The 16,309-nt window shown below is 39.8% G+C and overlaps 1 protein-coding gene and 1 long non-coding RNA gene across 2 annotated transcripts in view; one reads left to right on the top strand and one right to left on the bottom strand.

Moving 5' to 3' along the window:
* The window catches only part of gli2a (GLI family zinc finger 2a), a 77,622-nt gene that overhangs the window by 30,773 nt on the left and 30,540 nt on the right, over positions 1 to 16,309 (bottom strand). The window contains exon 3 of the mRNA XM_066641131.1: positions 5,874 to 5,976. Within this exon, the coding sequence (XP_066497228.1) occupies positions 5,874 to 5,976 (103 nt within the window). The remainder of the gene's footprint in view (positions 1 to 5,873; positions 5,977 to 16,309) is intronic.
* LOC136664087 (uncharacterized) lies at positions 1,862 to 5,313 on the top strand. Its single transcript, XR_010795072.1, has 3 exons — positions 1,862 to 2,120; positions 2,474 to 2,648; positions 5,071 to 5,313. It is a non-coding gene; the product is annotated as an uncharacterized lncRNA (long non-coding RNA).

The raw sequence follows: 16,309 nt of genomic DNA, 5'->3' as shown, positions 1-16,309 counted from the left end.
CCTCCCCTCCATTCAGCGTCTGGGAGGAGGAGGAGGGCGTGTTCTCAACTTTAACGTTCAGCTCCAATAACACTGTAATTTTACAAACTGGCACTTACTGCACACACTGCTAGGAGTTGGGTGTTTGCCCCCTTTTGGTCACAGTCGTAATCACTGAACCACAGTCGGACTGACCAACACTCCGCAGAAACTGCAGTGGTGCAGGTGATGAGATTATTGTTGAACCTGCTTAAATTTTTATAGCTTTAAGAAGAGATCTCACATAAAGTTTCAGATGAAGTTTGCATGTACAGGCCAAATAGAAAATATGGGAATATGTGCACTGTAGTACTTTATTTTACTGCTGAATTCATAATACATTCAGAAGAAGTACATATGCCAGTGCCCTTTACTAGACCGGTACTCCTTAAACACTTAAAAAGTTTTTTTTAAACAGTGTTAAAGATGGAACAAACAATTATATTGTCTTCTTAGGTGTCTGCATCATCAGTTCTATTACTTGGGAATAGCAGTTGCAGTTTTATATGTGAAATAATCCCTTAATTCAGAAATATGCTTATGTCAGAAAAGTGGTAACTGGCACAAACTTTTCAAAAGTGCTCAACTAGTGCTATTTAAGAAGTAATATGTAACCTGTATCCCCTATCTAGCTAACCATCATTTTTTTTTCTTTTTCAAAGCCCTAAATGTAAAATCCAGTATAATTAGTGGTGGAATGTTCAGTGCCGTGAATAATTTTCACATCCTTGAACAACAAATTCCACACTTAGATTACATAGTTAGCCCAGAAGAATCCTGTTATTTTAAGGGCCTATTTTTTGTCATGCATCCTGACAAACAGCTTTTAATGTGACAAAAATCACATGGTCTGCATTTTTTTATGCAAAAACAGAGACATCAGCACTTGTGAACTCTGTTTAGGGACAGGTCCCATTGCTACACAGTCAAAAATGACACCATAACCTGTTAACACACAAATAAATCAGGAAAACTACCAAGTGCCTGTTTAAGTCCTGGATAAAAGGCTATAATTTACAGCTTTCCCCACTGGGGACAAGGAATAGGAGGCCCTTCTGACAGGCAAAATTACTAAAATCATGTTGCTCCACCCTCTTTCTGACAAGACGTTACTTGACCAGCTTAAAAGAGACCTTAGTCAGGGACAGACTGTGCCATGGAGAATTCTGAGATCTGGTGCTTAAAGATCCTAGAGGCTTTCATCATAACTTCATGGGTGGTTCCTGTCCATGTTACCCAGCTGAATGGCAGTTTTGTTTTACAATCACATAATCTGTACTTTGGGAAGAGTTCTCCTGCACTGACACCATCGCTTTGAGCATCACTGAATTATGGTAGGCAATTGTTCTGGCAGACATATACTATATTTACTGGCTTAAGACCTTAGCAATTTCCCGTTCTTGTGTATCTATATGAACAAAACCATAACTGTTAAAGCTTATACAATAAATATTTTGTAAACTAGAAAACAGTCATTCACTAGAACTGAGAAATATTTTTGAATTCAGCTTGACTGGCCTGTTCTACTGACTGGCAGCCCAGTAAATCTCCTAATGGTTCAAAAATCCTTGCCCTGAAGCTTTGTTCTGTACAGGTATGTTGTATGGTTGAACTGCACTCTGGTATTTTCCCTACTGGCTGAAGAGATGAATTACACTCTGACAGAGCCTCGTCAGGGCTTTGGTCAGGTGCTTTGAGTTAGATAAATCACTCTAGAGCCAGTCAATTCCCACAGTAGCTTTCTAGATGCTCTACCACAGTTGACGCTTTCTTTCAACTCCTGCCCCCTGTTCCCTTTACTCTATATGCAGTTCTATTTCATGCCAAACCAAACTGACAACAGGGGTGACCTGGAAACCAGCAGAATTAGTGCCAGAGTTAAAGCATTAGTTACTCTTTTGACTGTAAGTGCAATATATAGTTATACTTCTGTGGTTGGCTGTGGACACAGACCAGGGTCACTGAAGAAATAATGTTCTCGGCTGTGGTTTATTTACAAGGAAACATGATGGATGGTTATTTTATCCATGTACATCATCGGCCATGATTTTCCTATGCTACGCCATTAAAAAAAGAAAAAAAAGATGCATCAATAAATCTAGGTAAGACTATTAACACAATAATAACAGTGGAGCGTATAAGTGGTTCACACAACATTACCCAATATATAGTGCAGTATGTGAGGTTGAGGCTCTTCATACTGTGGCCTGTAACTTCCACCTCAAAAAACCTTGGGCAGTCCTCCATACTACAATGTTGAATTGCTTCCCTTCCTCAAAAAAAGGCAATCACTGAGTGGGAGGGAAGAAGGATATGTTTTTCTCATTCACTGTTGTTGTTGAGGTTCTGGGAACGGAAAGCTGCATTTTGGATACTAATTGCTACGTTTACATATTGGCATGCGTAACTCACAATTTGTTAGGCCTGCGCTAACATGGTACTCCTTCCTTTGCAGAGTCTGTTGTGGTAAACAAAAACTGTCTGTCAGCTTCTCTTCAGAAGACTGTCTCATACTTCAGAATGTTTTAAATGAACTTTACAGTAGTTACAGATTAAACCTAATTTTGATCTGCTGGATGTACCTTCCCATCAATTCCCACCAGAGAGGGGGTTATGCAGTACACAGCAATGTGAGTTCATTTTTACTTTTAATATAAAACAATCACAGTACAGTAATAATTTCAGTTAAATACTGGTAACTGCATTTCACTATGTTCACTACTCATACATTGCCCATCTATTCAGTTTACTGATTCAAGTCAGCTACTGCTCAATTGTATCTATAATATGTAGTTTCTCAGTCAATGGGTTTTCTGTTCTTTTGAGAGCATAGGGTGTCAGGTCAAAATAATTGCCTATGCTTCAGATGGGGAAGACATAAAGACTGAAACATGTTAGAGCATGCTTTTACAAAAGTTACAATTTTAGTTTGGGCAAATGGGAGTCCAAAAGTCCAAGAGTATCAGGATGAATGGAAGTGTGGTGAAAAGAAGTATTACATTATAGGGAGGTACTACATTACAGGATCTCTAATGAGGAGTCCTACAGATGCTGGCGGGCTGTCAGAGAATGTGAGAATACTAAAGACACATTCCTCATACAGGACCCAATTCCCCTGTGGGCTCTTTGGGTGACGGTTTTGACAAAATGACCTGACTCTCATTACATTACATGCAAACAATGATGGACAAGAGGTATACTTGGCAGTCATGTTCAGCAATCAAGACCAAGACCCCTGACTTTGTGGTTTGAATGGATAACAAAGCACTGGGCCTGCTATCCAGTGACACTGCACTTAATTTGCAGCGCACCATACGTCGTAATTAGGTGAATTTGGCACAGGCAGGAAAAAAGAGACAGCTACATCAAGCTCTTGATATATTGGGGGCCACTGTCAAGACCAAGTCACATTAATCAAGGCAGCCAGGGCAGGACTCTTCTCTGCGCTCATCCAAGCTCGGTGATGAATAGCTCTGCTGCAGCTACGAGCAAATTACATATCACCATCAAATCTGTGGATGTGTTTGCCCAATTCCATTGATTGCCGCTACACTATTCTTGGTGAAGGAAAAAGATAAAGTAGGGTAAAACTAGGTGAAGTACAACAACTGAATATTGAAAGCAGCTGGATAACTTGCCACAGCCTTGTACATATATAACATGGAAAAAAGAAAAATACTTCTTTGCATTTCTAAAAGCAATGGAATAGAACAGAAAATGTGGGCCTCCTTCACTAATATTTCTTAAGAAAAGTTTAAGAAATAAATACCCAAACATGCAGATTTCTCAAACAGCAAACAATACTGGGTTGAAGAACAGATCATGTTGACTTTTTAATAGGACCATTCTCAAGAACAAATTTAAGAAAAAACATATAAGAATATATTGGTGAATGCAACTAAATGTTTTATTTTCTGGTTTCAGTAATTATAAATTTGTTTCCATCAACCTAAGTAGAAAAAAAAACAAAAAGAAAATATAATTTTGTCTCTTAAAGCACACATGAAATTATATTTTTTACGCATATCTCCACCACAGAGTTGTTTAAAGAGCGGCGTAGCATCTGAGAAAGTGATATTTAAAAGATATATATCTCAACACCTAACACTTACACAGAATATTTTGTGTTCACTTAATTTAAAACCAGTTCTTGAAGGAACACAGTATTTTTGTAATTATCATCCAATACTGGATTTGACTAATTAGCCTTTTTTTTTGGAAATGATGTCAGCTGTGCTGATAGTGGATATGAACAAATTAAAATTTTGTTTTTGGGGCAATGAAGTAAAGTGTGGAATCAACCCTTTGCTCTTCAAATCAATTCCCTGAAGTACTTTATCTGACGTACTGCAACCACGTCTGGTTTTGGAATAATTTACTTAGGTGTCTTACGTGCTGTATATACTGTGTACAGTCATAAAAAAAATCAGGCCATAACTGCATGCTTTAAACCAATTGTCCTTTCAGTCCTGTCTGCATCTGTAGGACAGCAGTGTCCTATAAGTCCTGCATTACACGCCCAATATTATAATTATGCTCATCAAGGTATCAGAACTAAAAATGGGGTCTACAGTATAGTTAATATTAGCATTGATACATTAATATTACTCGATTCACATGTACATCATAGCGCCAGGTTCTCTTTTAAGTTATAAAGTTGTTTTGGCAGGGGTCAGTCACATGAGTATTTATCGTATCAAGTGGAGTTTGGTGCAGAATATGTGTGTGTGTGTGTGAGTGTGTGTGTGTGTGAGTGTGTGTGTGTGTGTGTGTGAGAGAGAGAGAGAGAGAGAGAGAGAGAGAGAGAGAGAGAGAGAGAACACTCCCTCACGTAAAACTGCACAAATGGATAGTGAATGTCAATTGGCAGAGTTTCCCTAATTCAATGAAGGCCAAGATCACACAGCTCTCCAGAACAATGAAAAATTATAGTGGGGAGAGATAGTGGATGGGTGGAAATGTTAACATTCTGTCAGCTTTGTACTAAACAGGCTTTTCTACATTGGTTTTCTTTTAGTGTTTAATCTGCTTCTGCTGGGCTTCTCCATGTAGAAGCTTTCTCTTCAGGTGTCAGTGCTGCTCTGGAGGAAGCTGAAAGATCTCCCAGGCTCGAGATGAAATGCTCGGTTGGATCACCATCTGCTCACAGCTCATTCTGTACTGACTGTATTAGGGGATTAACTTAGATGCTCAACTTAACTGGGCAGCTTTATTCTCTCATGGTGTTTGTGATATTTAACAGTTGTATGCAGATAAAGATTACCTAGATTTAGGGTGGGAAACATGATAATATTTATTGTTACAGGGATAAATCCCACTACAAAATGATTTTATGAGTATATTTTGAGTAATGCCACTGCTTTTTTTGGGCAGTAAACAACGGCAAAATTAAACAGTCTGTCTTTTCTTAAAGAGACATCCTACATTTGTCTTGTGTTTAAAAATTTCTTTGTTGTTTTTTTTTCTAATTGTGATTATAGTTTTCTTTTTGTACATAACACCACACATATTACATTATGTGGTTTTATGTATCAAAATATTATATTTTGAATTATATTTTACACACATTTATTACCTAGATTTTAAATCACTTATTCAAGTCTAGGCTGAAACACACCTAAAACAAAACAGGGTGGGGCTAAATTGTTGTAGGCTGAGAAAGAAAGTATATGGTCAAACTTCACTGAATTTTGGGACATCACAAAAGCAGTGAAATATAAATTTGTCTGTACAGGGACTGCAAAGACTGGGGAATGAGTGTCACTTTACATTATACATCAAAATATTCCATTGCAAAATATGAGGGGAAATTGTCTTTCCTTGATATGAAAGACAGGAACATTTAAGACACTTACCCATGCATGGTATGAAGAGGGTGTGGCTCGTAATGGTATCTACCCTCATGGTGGCGCATGTCGATCGGTATCGGTGTGTGGAAGGTAGGGAATAGAGGAGGAGCTGCAGAGAGAGAGAGAGAGAGAGAGGGAGAGAGAGAGAGAGAGAGAGAGAGAGAGAGAGAGAGAGAGACTTCAAATAAGTGTCAGGCTTTCAGATGAAACATTTTCAAAGGGGAAACAGGGCCTACAATGCTGCTCACATGAATTTCAGAGGTGGTAAAGCAGTTTTGTGCAAGATATTGGCAGTATCACACAGGAGAATTGGGATAAATAAGTAATCAAAGTAACTCTGAGAAATCCTACATCTTCAACATGAGACAGAGAGAAAGTGAACTTCAGACAAAGACATGCACTCAGACCCTCTTTGAACTAAGGAGTGCGGACAGCAGAAAATCAAGGAGAACATGCTGCCCGAACACAAACCAACTTTACAGCAGTAAGGAGAACACCTTCTGTTTTCCTGATTTCCAGGCCACATGGATGTGTGCCACTGCACAGTTACTGAGGCAGTAAGTTATAGTGGCTAAAACCTCAGACAACTCTTTTTCTCAGCAAAGGGAAGTGAGTAAAGCCATTCTGAAACATACACCAAGAACATATCCCCCTCTTTCAGACAGGAATGTGTATGGTGTCTGGGCTTCTGCTTTCAGAAATAATTGAAACCTTACAGACAGCGTGGCACCCTCTCTACCTCTTTACTAACCTTTGGAAATCTGCAGAAGAGTGGATTAAAGCTTTTCATGATGAGTTTTTCTTCGTCAGAGAGAACCAGCAATCCTCTTCCTGCCCATAAAAAGTGCACTGAATTAAAGAGGCCTTGTTAAAAAGCAACATGCGTTCAATAATGACTGGAACATACTTCAGGGCACTGGCTCCTCAGCCTTGAATACAGGTGAATATTATGACTATTTTGAACTTAATTAGTTTGCTGGCCAGTTCCGTGGCTATGACAGCCATTGCTTATTCTCTCTTATGTGTCCTAATGCGAAGGTGTCTGTCAGTGCCATGGCTAGAGAGGGGCCGTTTCCTCAGGCCTGCTCCTGGCTCACATTAAAATTCTTAAGGTGTCACGTGTGTGCGTGAGTCAGAGCTGACCTGGGAGCACAGAGCAAAAAAAAAAAAAAAAAAAGGCCCGTGATTATTATCTGTACCTGAGAGGACCTTGGGGTAGAGCCAAGAGGATTGCTGCAGGCCTCTAACAGGGGGCCACTCAGGGAGGAGGCCCATGTGAGTCAGCATTCCAAACCCATCACTCTCACTCCACTCAAGAGAACAACTCCATAGCACGCATGACTTCTCTACTCCTGCTAGGTTCAAAGCCAAGGGGTCATCTTTAAAAAAGGTTTAAAACCCTTTGTGTGATCTATTCTATTTCTTAAAGGCATGCAGGCCTCATAGTGTAGTAGTCCCATACAACTCTGGGGAAGTGTGTGTTGTCTCTCAGTAATAACTAGTTGCCAGGTTGACTACAGCTGTGGCAGTAACTTCTAAACTTCTAAAATCCCTAGAAGTTACAGTGATACCCGTTATGATATGTTATGGGATATGTTGCTGTTTTCAAAACAGGCCAAGAAGTTGTGCTGAGAGTGCATATTTTAACCAATACCACATTTATTGTCATAAGTAGTAGACCTTCTCAAGTAATCTTTAATTTATTATTTCAATTTTAAAAAACCTAACAATGTATGAAAAATGCAAAATGGTGGCAATAAGTGTTCTATGAACAAACCACACCTGGTTCCTCTGAGAACTATGTTTGATGAGAGATATTCTGAGTGTAAATTTACAGAAACTTTGTTCTTTATACATTAGGCTCATCTTAGAACAATTCAATTATGGTGTCATTCCATTCTAAAGAATCCATTACTCTGTCTTTAAAGAAGTTCTGCATGCTCACACATTAAAGTTAAACATGGTTCTATAGGGAACAAAAGTAGTACAAGGTATGTTGAAGAGAACACTACTGGTATCCTTAATTTTTTTTTTAATCAGAATAAATGGGAAGCAAATATTAATGTATATTTTCCAAGCCATATTATTAATTCATTCATTCATTCACTCTTTGTCTGTAACCGCTTATCCAGTTCAGGATCACAGTGGGTCCGGAGCCTACCCAAAATCACTGGGCAAAAGGCGGGAACACACCCTGTAGGGGGTGCCAGTCCTTTACAGGGCGACACACACAAACTCACACATTCACCCACACAATCACATCTATGGCTACTTTTGTGTCACCAATCAACCTACCAGTATGTGTTTTCGGACAGTTGGGACAGTTTTGGATAGTAAACCTAAGCACCTGGAGGAAGCCCACATGGACACGGGGAGAACACACCAAACTTCTCACGGACAGTCTCCCAAAGCAGGACTCAGACCTGCAACCCCAGATCCCTGGAGCTGTGTGAGAGTGACACTACCTGCAGCGCCACCATGCCATCTTAAACTATATTATATAAATTTGTAATTACGTTTAAAAAGTAATATGTCTAGACTGCTTTCACTACAAGAGATTTATGGAGAAAAAACCTTTAAGTACGGCAGTCAACATATGTGTTATGAGTGCAATTATCTGATCTGCATGTAGGCATTTGTAGCCTCTCTGAAATCTGTCCTGGAGAAGTGTGCAGTGTCTGTTTTTCTGCAGCAGTAATGGAAAAACAACTGACAGGCAAATGGTTATTACAGAGCATATGTAGAATATATGAGGGTACTGTATTCGGAAATCTCCCTCATAAAGCCAGGTAGACCTTCAGGAAAAATTGAAGACATACACAGAGCATTTTTTTAAAAATACCATTTAGTTAGGCTCCCTGTCCTTGGTGAATTGGGAGAGAGACGTAGCTCATACGTGATGTAGGGCCCAGAATAATGAACCCCTCTGTGAGCATTGGGGAGAGGAAACATGTGCATGCATAACATCTTCATTCAGGCTCCAGCCAAGTCCATGTGCAGCACGTTAGTGCGTGAGCTAGACATATGCAGCACGGGGGAGGTGGACTTCTGGGACGTCTGTGTCATTAAGAATGATGGAAACTGGTACAGGGGAGCGTGAGGGATCATATCTGTACCAGACTGCAACCCTTTCCTCTGAAAAACGTTATTCATATGCACTGTATGTCCAAAGTTTGTGGACACTCCTTCTGATGAGTGATTTCTGCTACTTTAAGGAGCACCCATCGCTGACACACCTGAGAATACACCGTCATATAATCTTTATAGAAAAATACTGACCAGCAGAATGTGTAACACATAAACCAAATATAACCAAGTTTAATGCCAACCATTGGCCTGTGGCGTATGAACCTGCCTGTCCTGGGCTATAGAACAGCAAAACCCTAACCCTAGCTTTCTTTGGAGTGATACCTTTTGGTGTTTCACTGGGTATTTATGATCCAGGAAGGATCATCCAACATCATTATCTAATCTCACTCATGCTCTTGAAAGTAAATGTAATCAAATCCTTATGTGTGCTGTTTCAACATCTAATGGCAAGCCTTCATATAAGACTGAATGCCCACACTGCAGTAAAGGAAGACCTAGGTTTCAGAAGAAATATAATGAGACGGTGGCTTCCTAGCGTATATAGTGTATTTTCTTTTTGTGTAAACACACTATATACAGCTTTATAGTGTATTTACTTGAAATGTATCAGGCAGATGTCTTCATTTTACAGACATTTATGAAAAATGTCCGCATTTGTAACCCTGACAAATCAGTGATACATACCTTTCCTTATGAAAATCCAGGTGGCTCTACTCCCAATATCTATGATTCCCATATCAGTTCATGTCTGTTATTTTACATGAATTATGTAAACTGCTAAAGGGACCCCCTTTAGACTCAGTCGTGTTACTTTCATAGAGTGTGTGAAGGTTTGGATCACAGCTACAAATCCTCTAAAGTCACAACAATGACAGTGACACCCATTTTTTAGCTCACAACACAATACAACAAACACCACTTCATGATTCGACAGTTATACACACTAACGCCCACAAGAGCCCACTGGGAGAAGAAGGCATTTTTGGATGTGTCTGCTGGAGAAGCTACAGCACAGGGACTGGCTGAATATGCTTTTACTCTATCACTCAGACAGCTCTATTGTTCTCAGGCCAAAGGAAGAACCAAAGGCCAAAGCCCTGTGGAGTTCACAGGTGTGATGACATGGTTTATGCTGTTCAAATCCCAATGGTGTTCACTCCAATGTCCTTACAACTTCTGCTTATTGGACAGACATTTTAGCATTAGCTGTTCTCTGCACTCTTAAATAGATGGACCAAAAGAGGGGTTCTTTGGAGCAATGTCACAAATTTACTTTTCTGAAGAACATTTTAATGCGTGGTTCTTTATAGAGCCATTTTTGTAAAATCAGATGTGTAATTGTAAAAAAAAATGTAGGTTTGACCTTGTAAAAGTTCTATACCAAGCAAATAATTAGAAAAACAATCTTTAAAAAGCAGTCCTTCATCTCATTTCATCTACACTAGGACATATGTCAAAGAATACTTCAATTCCTGTTTCTTTTGTAAAGTTTTTGTTTTAAAGTTATGTAGAAATATTATTGTTTCATTAATCTCCCAAACCTCCTGTCAGAGTCTGATGAGAACCAGCCACCTCATTTTTTCTAAAAGCAGGAATCATTTTGTGTCTCCTTTTAAAGACAATGGCAGGTGGCAGACATTAACAACGGACACTTTGGGTCCTAAAGCACAGTGAAAACATTCACTTTTTCATGCCCAAACGGAGCCGAGAGCAGAGTGGCTTTGTAGTGAGAAGAGCTCATCCTCAGAGGAAGCACTCAAGAACAATAATAATATCCTGAGAGGCCAGGCCGCAGCAGTGTAATTAAAAAAGCTTTTCTGTCTTGCTCCAGGAAAAGGAGGGAGTGAGCAGGAGGGAGTCGACTCCGACAGGAAATTCCAGCAGCAAAAATTGGCAAGGGGCCTAACTGCACAGCACCATGCCAACCGCTACACGCCAGGTCGGCAAGCCTCCTGGAACCCTGGGAAACCACAGGCCAAGTGGTAGCCCCCAACAGCTTCAGTTGTTCCTAGTACAGTGTGATGTGTTTACCTTCAGTTCAACATCATAAAGCTTTATTCTTCACAAACTTATACACATCCACTTGCAGCAGACTACAATTTGTAAACGGCCAAAGGGGTTTTGTTTTTTCTAGTGATCCCACACCTGGGAGACATGCACGCTATAGAACATCTCTATTTAGCCTGCATTGATGTTTTTTTCCCCAAGGCGTTAGTTGTGGCGGCAGAAGGATTAAGGGTTTAGGGCAGTGCACGAAAACTGCTTCCAGGAATGAAAGGAAGCATTAAGTGAATGACTTTTCATTTAACACCCCTGGAGCTTCATAAAATGATCCACTTCGTAGTAATCTTGTTTTTTTTTAGCTCATTTATGTAACATTTTAAGTACATGGATATTTAAATATGCTAAATGTTACTCCTGTTTTACCTATCAAATTTTAGTTTTCATTTGAACACATTAATCTTTTAACATGGCTCTAACTAATTTGGAAAAACAATTTGGTCAAAATTTAGGAAACGTTATGCCTTCTCCTGTAAAGACCTTTGGGACAGTGAGTATAAGCTACGTTACATTTTCTACACCTTAGCTGCAGATACTGATGAGCTTCTCCTAACTTATATAATGTGTAAGCCTGGGCTTTAACTCAGAAACCTGTAAAAACTACCTTCCTGTTGGTTCTTGCTTCTTGTTTGTTTGTTCTTGTTTGGTTTTGTAGTTTATGCTTGATTTAATAAGTCATGCATTTACAAGCTATAAATTGCTTTGTCTTTAGGCCACTGTTAATTTGGCTTTCCTGTTTTGCTATTGCAGCACAATGTTATTGTTAGACTAATAATAACAATAAAAGCTTTGTCTTTTGTTTTTTATTAACTTTGATGTAACCATAAAGGCAAAAATGATTCTATCCCTTGTTTGTATTTTGCCACAGACTGCATTCTGTTAGTGGAGAGCTGCAGATTGGGTTTATCGATTTAACAAGCGTAACAGCTGCTCGAGCTTCTGTAGAATGTTTTTAAACATGTTTAACAACATATTTAGTCTGACATAGAAATTGGCCACATGAGACAAATGATATTATTCTTGCCCACCTTAAAAATACCAGACTTGACTGGCATTTGCTGTAATGAATGAAATCTATCTTTGATTCATTGATTCACAAAAATATTGTGTAACCTAAACCCTAGTTCAGGTCTAAACCAGGACTGACCACTGCTCATTACCCTTGTGCTCTGATGTTAGTACTGTCTCATGAAACATTTCAAAACAAGAAAACAACTGTTCCTGTGATCTATTCCTCTAGAAGGAATTCATTTTCCCTATCGGAGCAAGAACACAGAAAAGTATAGCTAAAAGTATGAAGCACTTTCAAGTGACTTATAAACTGACACAGGAGGGCTTAATCATTTGTTCCTTCATTTTCTGTAACAGCTTAATGCTGTTCAGGGTCACAGTGGGTCCGGAGGCACCTGGAATGACTAGGTGCAAGCAAGAATACACCCTGGACAGGGCACCAGTCCATCACACTCTCACCCAGTCACTCATACCTATGGACACATTTAAACAGCGAATCCACCCACCAGCATTTGTTTCTGGACTGTGGAAGGAAACCTGAGTACCCAGAGGAAACTCACCCAGACGTAAAAATAGTTTAGCTCTCATCATTGGCATCCCCCAAACATTTAGGACGTTGCCCTAAATACAGTAGCCACAGATGTGGAGGATCATCATCAGACCCTACAAGCCTTTCCTGTTAATATTTACAAAGCTGCATGCTTTTCTTTTGCATGCGTAAGCAATGTTAAACGACTGGCTCGAATAGTCCAATCACTTGTAACATTTCCAGCAACCTTCTGGCCCTCATAAGGTAGAGGAGATCTTGCTGAGATTTATTAGCCCTGTGTAAACTCCAATTCTACCGCAGAACTTGGGCCAGGAAACGTAAGCTATCAGTGATGGTAAGCTATCAGTTGTGGCACAGGGTCACATGCTAATAAGCCTAATGCATCACTGCAAACAAGAAGGCCACAAAAGTATTAGTAACTGGAGACTTTGAAGTGACGCCATTGCATATTTTAGGGCGGTTAGCATGCTACCGGTGTACTTGTAGTGCTAACAAGATGATAAGGAACTTTTCCCCAAGGTTAATTACACACAATGCTAATCACAAACCTGACTGTGTCCTAATTTATCACTGGAATGTTTAAAAGCCCTGGAATGCTTAGGAGCTCTCTTAATCTTGTTTCTAAAATCTTGTAAGATTAATAATAAGTAATTACATTTGCAAAAATGAGTTCATTATCATCAGTTATGATTACAGCACTCAACTGCTATTAAATGTGATAAATGTGTGTTAAAGGTGCTACAAAAACATTTGTAAAACAGATTGAATGAATAAAATAACTAAAAGTCATGTTTTATGAAATGAATCAGAATATAGATTAAAATGATGAATATCAAAGTGTTATCCCCATGGAAACAAACTGATGTTCTTTGTAAATGGTTGGGTTTTGACCATTTCCACTATTCAGTGAAATCAGCAAACCCAGTAAAAAGAATAACTTGCAATAACTTTGCAGAATTACATACAAAGTACACTGTCACATTGCACTCTGAATTTTCTAGCACTCTCTCCCACTCCTCAGTCTTTATGTTATTGCATCCACATAAAAGACATCCACTGACACAATGGATGTCCAAACATCCTTACACCTCTGAATTGGTCAATGCTGCCTCAGCACTAGTGGAGCTCTAAATGGCTACATTTAGAGAATGGCTGAGGAAGTTCTTTCCAAGACGGACAAAGCATGTGCTCAGGAGCCATGCTGGTCCATCAGAAGGAATCCCAGCTGGAGCTCACTGTGTGTCCACAGTCTTTAAAGAAGTAAAAATACTGCAAGCAAGAGTGCAATAGTGAGGGGCTATGTTCTGTGATAAGATATGCTCAGGTCAATGGTCCATTTACATAAAACAAGCACCTAACCATCCAGCCTAATCCTAGCACTGGCTCCAACTTCAATGGGTTTTGAGGGAAGAATTTGCTGTAAAAGCACAAACTAAAAACAGCTGTGGAGGCACACAGTAATTCGCCTTGTGGGTGCCATTCCTGGGGGTAAGAATTCAGACAGGCTGCATGGTTAGGGTACCCATCCTTTGTCCTCTACAGGGGGCTCTCCATTTTGTGTTTATGTTGTTACTTTAAATACCTCCAGACACATGCTGTGAGAGAATATGTTCTCTTCATAAAACCGTTCCTTACCTACTCTCCTTATGTCGTTTTATTGTTCTACCATGCACAGCTGTAGTCTTTCTTGGGTTCCTGGGACCAGGAACCTAATAATGACAAAGTCCTCTATATGTGTGACGTCTATTATGTGTGGCTCCAGGTCACTAAGGCCAAGTCTCAATGCCACTGACAACAAGACCCCTCATTAAAATGCTTTTCTATTGTGTCTGCATTACTCCCCATGGATGCAACTTCCTTTTACTATTATATTCATTTGGCTCATGGTATTGGTCCAATGCTTGCACCCTACATATTTCAAAGAACCTGACAGCAGACATTTTTTTCTTTTAGCAACAGCATCTAGACTTGGACTTACTGACTCATTCGTGTGCTGCAAAAAAGTAAAATGATTTACTGCTGTTTCTCATTTTTAAGGCATTTTCAACCCTGGGTGGTGCTGCCAGTCTCAGCAGCACTGGACATGTAGATAATGAAGTGCTTTAAGGAAACGCTGCCCCTCAGCTCTTGTTTTTCAAAAGGAAGGGAAGATTAGGCTCTTAATTAGTGCTTCCAAAAAGAAGGCTCAATTTACGGGATAGCAACAGAGTGAAGGGAGGAGGGAGCAGGAGAATGTCCAACAGTCTGGTATAGGGGCCCCTATTACTGACGGAAAAGGGGGATGGGAGGCTGAGAGGACCTTTCTTTCCAACAATAGGGGTGCATTCCGTCTTTACAGCGATTCACAGGACACTGGAGGAGGGCCTATAACAGGCTCTTGCTCTCAAACTCAGGATGACCCATGAGTAAGGGGTCATAGAGGTAATGACTACATCAAATGGATCCTGTCCCCACACAACAGTGTTGGCCCTATTGAAAAAAAAGATAAACAGCCTCAGTCAGCAGCATGGAGAAGAGGGGGCAGTTAGAACTAAGGGCTGAAGAGGGAAGGGGAATGGGGCAGAGTCAACAATGGCATGAATTAAACTGCAAACTCCAGGACCTGGCAAGCAAACAAGCAGTGAGACTGTGTTTTTCTTCTCTGGAGTGGAGTGTGATTGCAACAGTGCCAGTCCTTCAGCAGAGGGTCCTAAAACAAGAGATGGTGTTCTTCTATGTGTCATTCAAACAACCTGCTAAAGATTCATGAGTAAAACGTGAGACAGATCATCACCCTCTTGGGGATCTTGAGATTCTAAAGGGACAATTACTTTTTAGGCTTTTGTCAAGGAAGCCATCTGACAAAGCCTTGGAAAAAGAAAAACCTACATGGTTAAAATAAGAAATCTCTCATGGCACAAGTCACCAAGTATCTTAGGACATTGTATTGTTTCTAAGGCACTGAGCAAGCCTTGAGGAGCACTTGTCAGATCTCTGTGCTTTGCAATAAATCATCATGGAACTTGTATCCTCCCCAGTTCCTTTGCTTCTGTGGGAAAACTATCTTGCTAAGTCATGCCTTTCCCGCCACTGTTCCTATTTCAGGAACCCACCTGTCTACTGTGTCAGTCCCAGAGTGTTGGTGTAAGCCTGCATCCTGCTAAGGTTCCTTTGAGTTAGGCTTCACCTCTGACCTGGCATTCAGAGACCATTTGTTTTCCAAAGCCCAAAATGTCCTTTAATTGCTAGCCATTTTCTCTCAGTTGCTGGCCGAGGATGTTGGATATTGTGGTGACACTTCACAGATGGGCATTGTTCATAAGACTACACAACACTTACATAAAACTCTCCTGATTAGTGACCTAAACCAATGCACATTTATGAGTTTTGCAGTTGTCATAACACAGAGGTGAAATTAAATGTACCGCAGCAGATTTCATTAAAACCCATGCTTGTAGGAATAAGCCTCTATATGTTAATATGCATTATATATTTATGTCAGTATTCAGAAAAGGCTTATGGAGTCTCATGAACTGAATATTTACTCCTGTTAAAGTACAGAGAACCTTCAATAACAATCGTTACCACATTTCTCAAAACTTGAAACAAACTGGCAAAAAAGTATAACAATATGGGAAAAGGCTAAAATGAAACTTTACTCCACTGTATCTAAGTAAACAAAAATTTTTATGATGGCTACTGAGGTGAACCCAGGTAACGAGATACTCAGCTAAGCCTGTAGTAGAGGGAG

Source organism: Hoplias malabaricus, chromosome 12, assembly GCF_029633855.1.
Source record: "Hoplias malabaricus isolate fHopMal1 chromosome 12, fHopMal1.hap1, whole genome shotgun sequence".
Lineage (NCBI taxonomy): Eukaryota > Metazoa > Chordata > Actinopteri > Characiformes > Erythrinidae > Hoplias > Hoplias malabaricus.
This window is presented reverse-complemented; position numbering and strand designations above follow the sequence as displayed.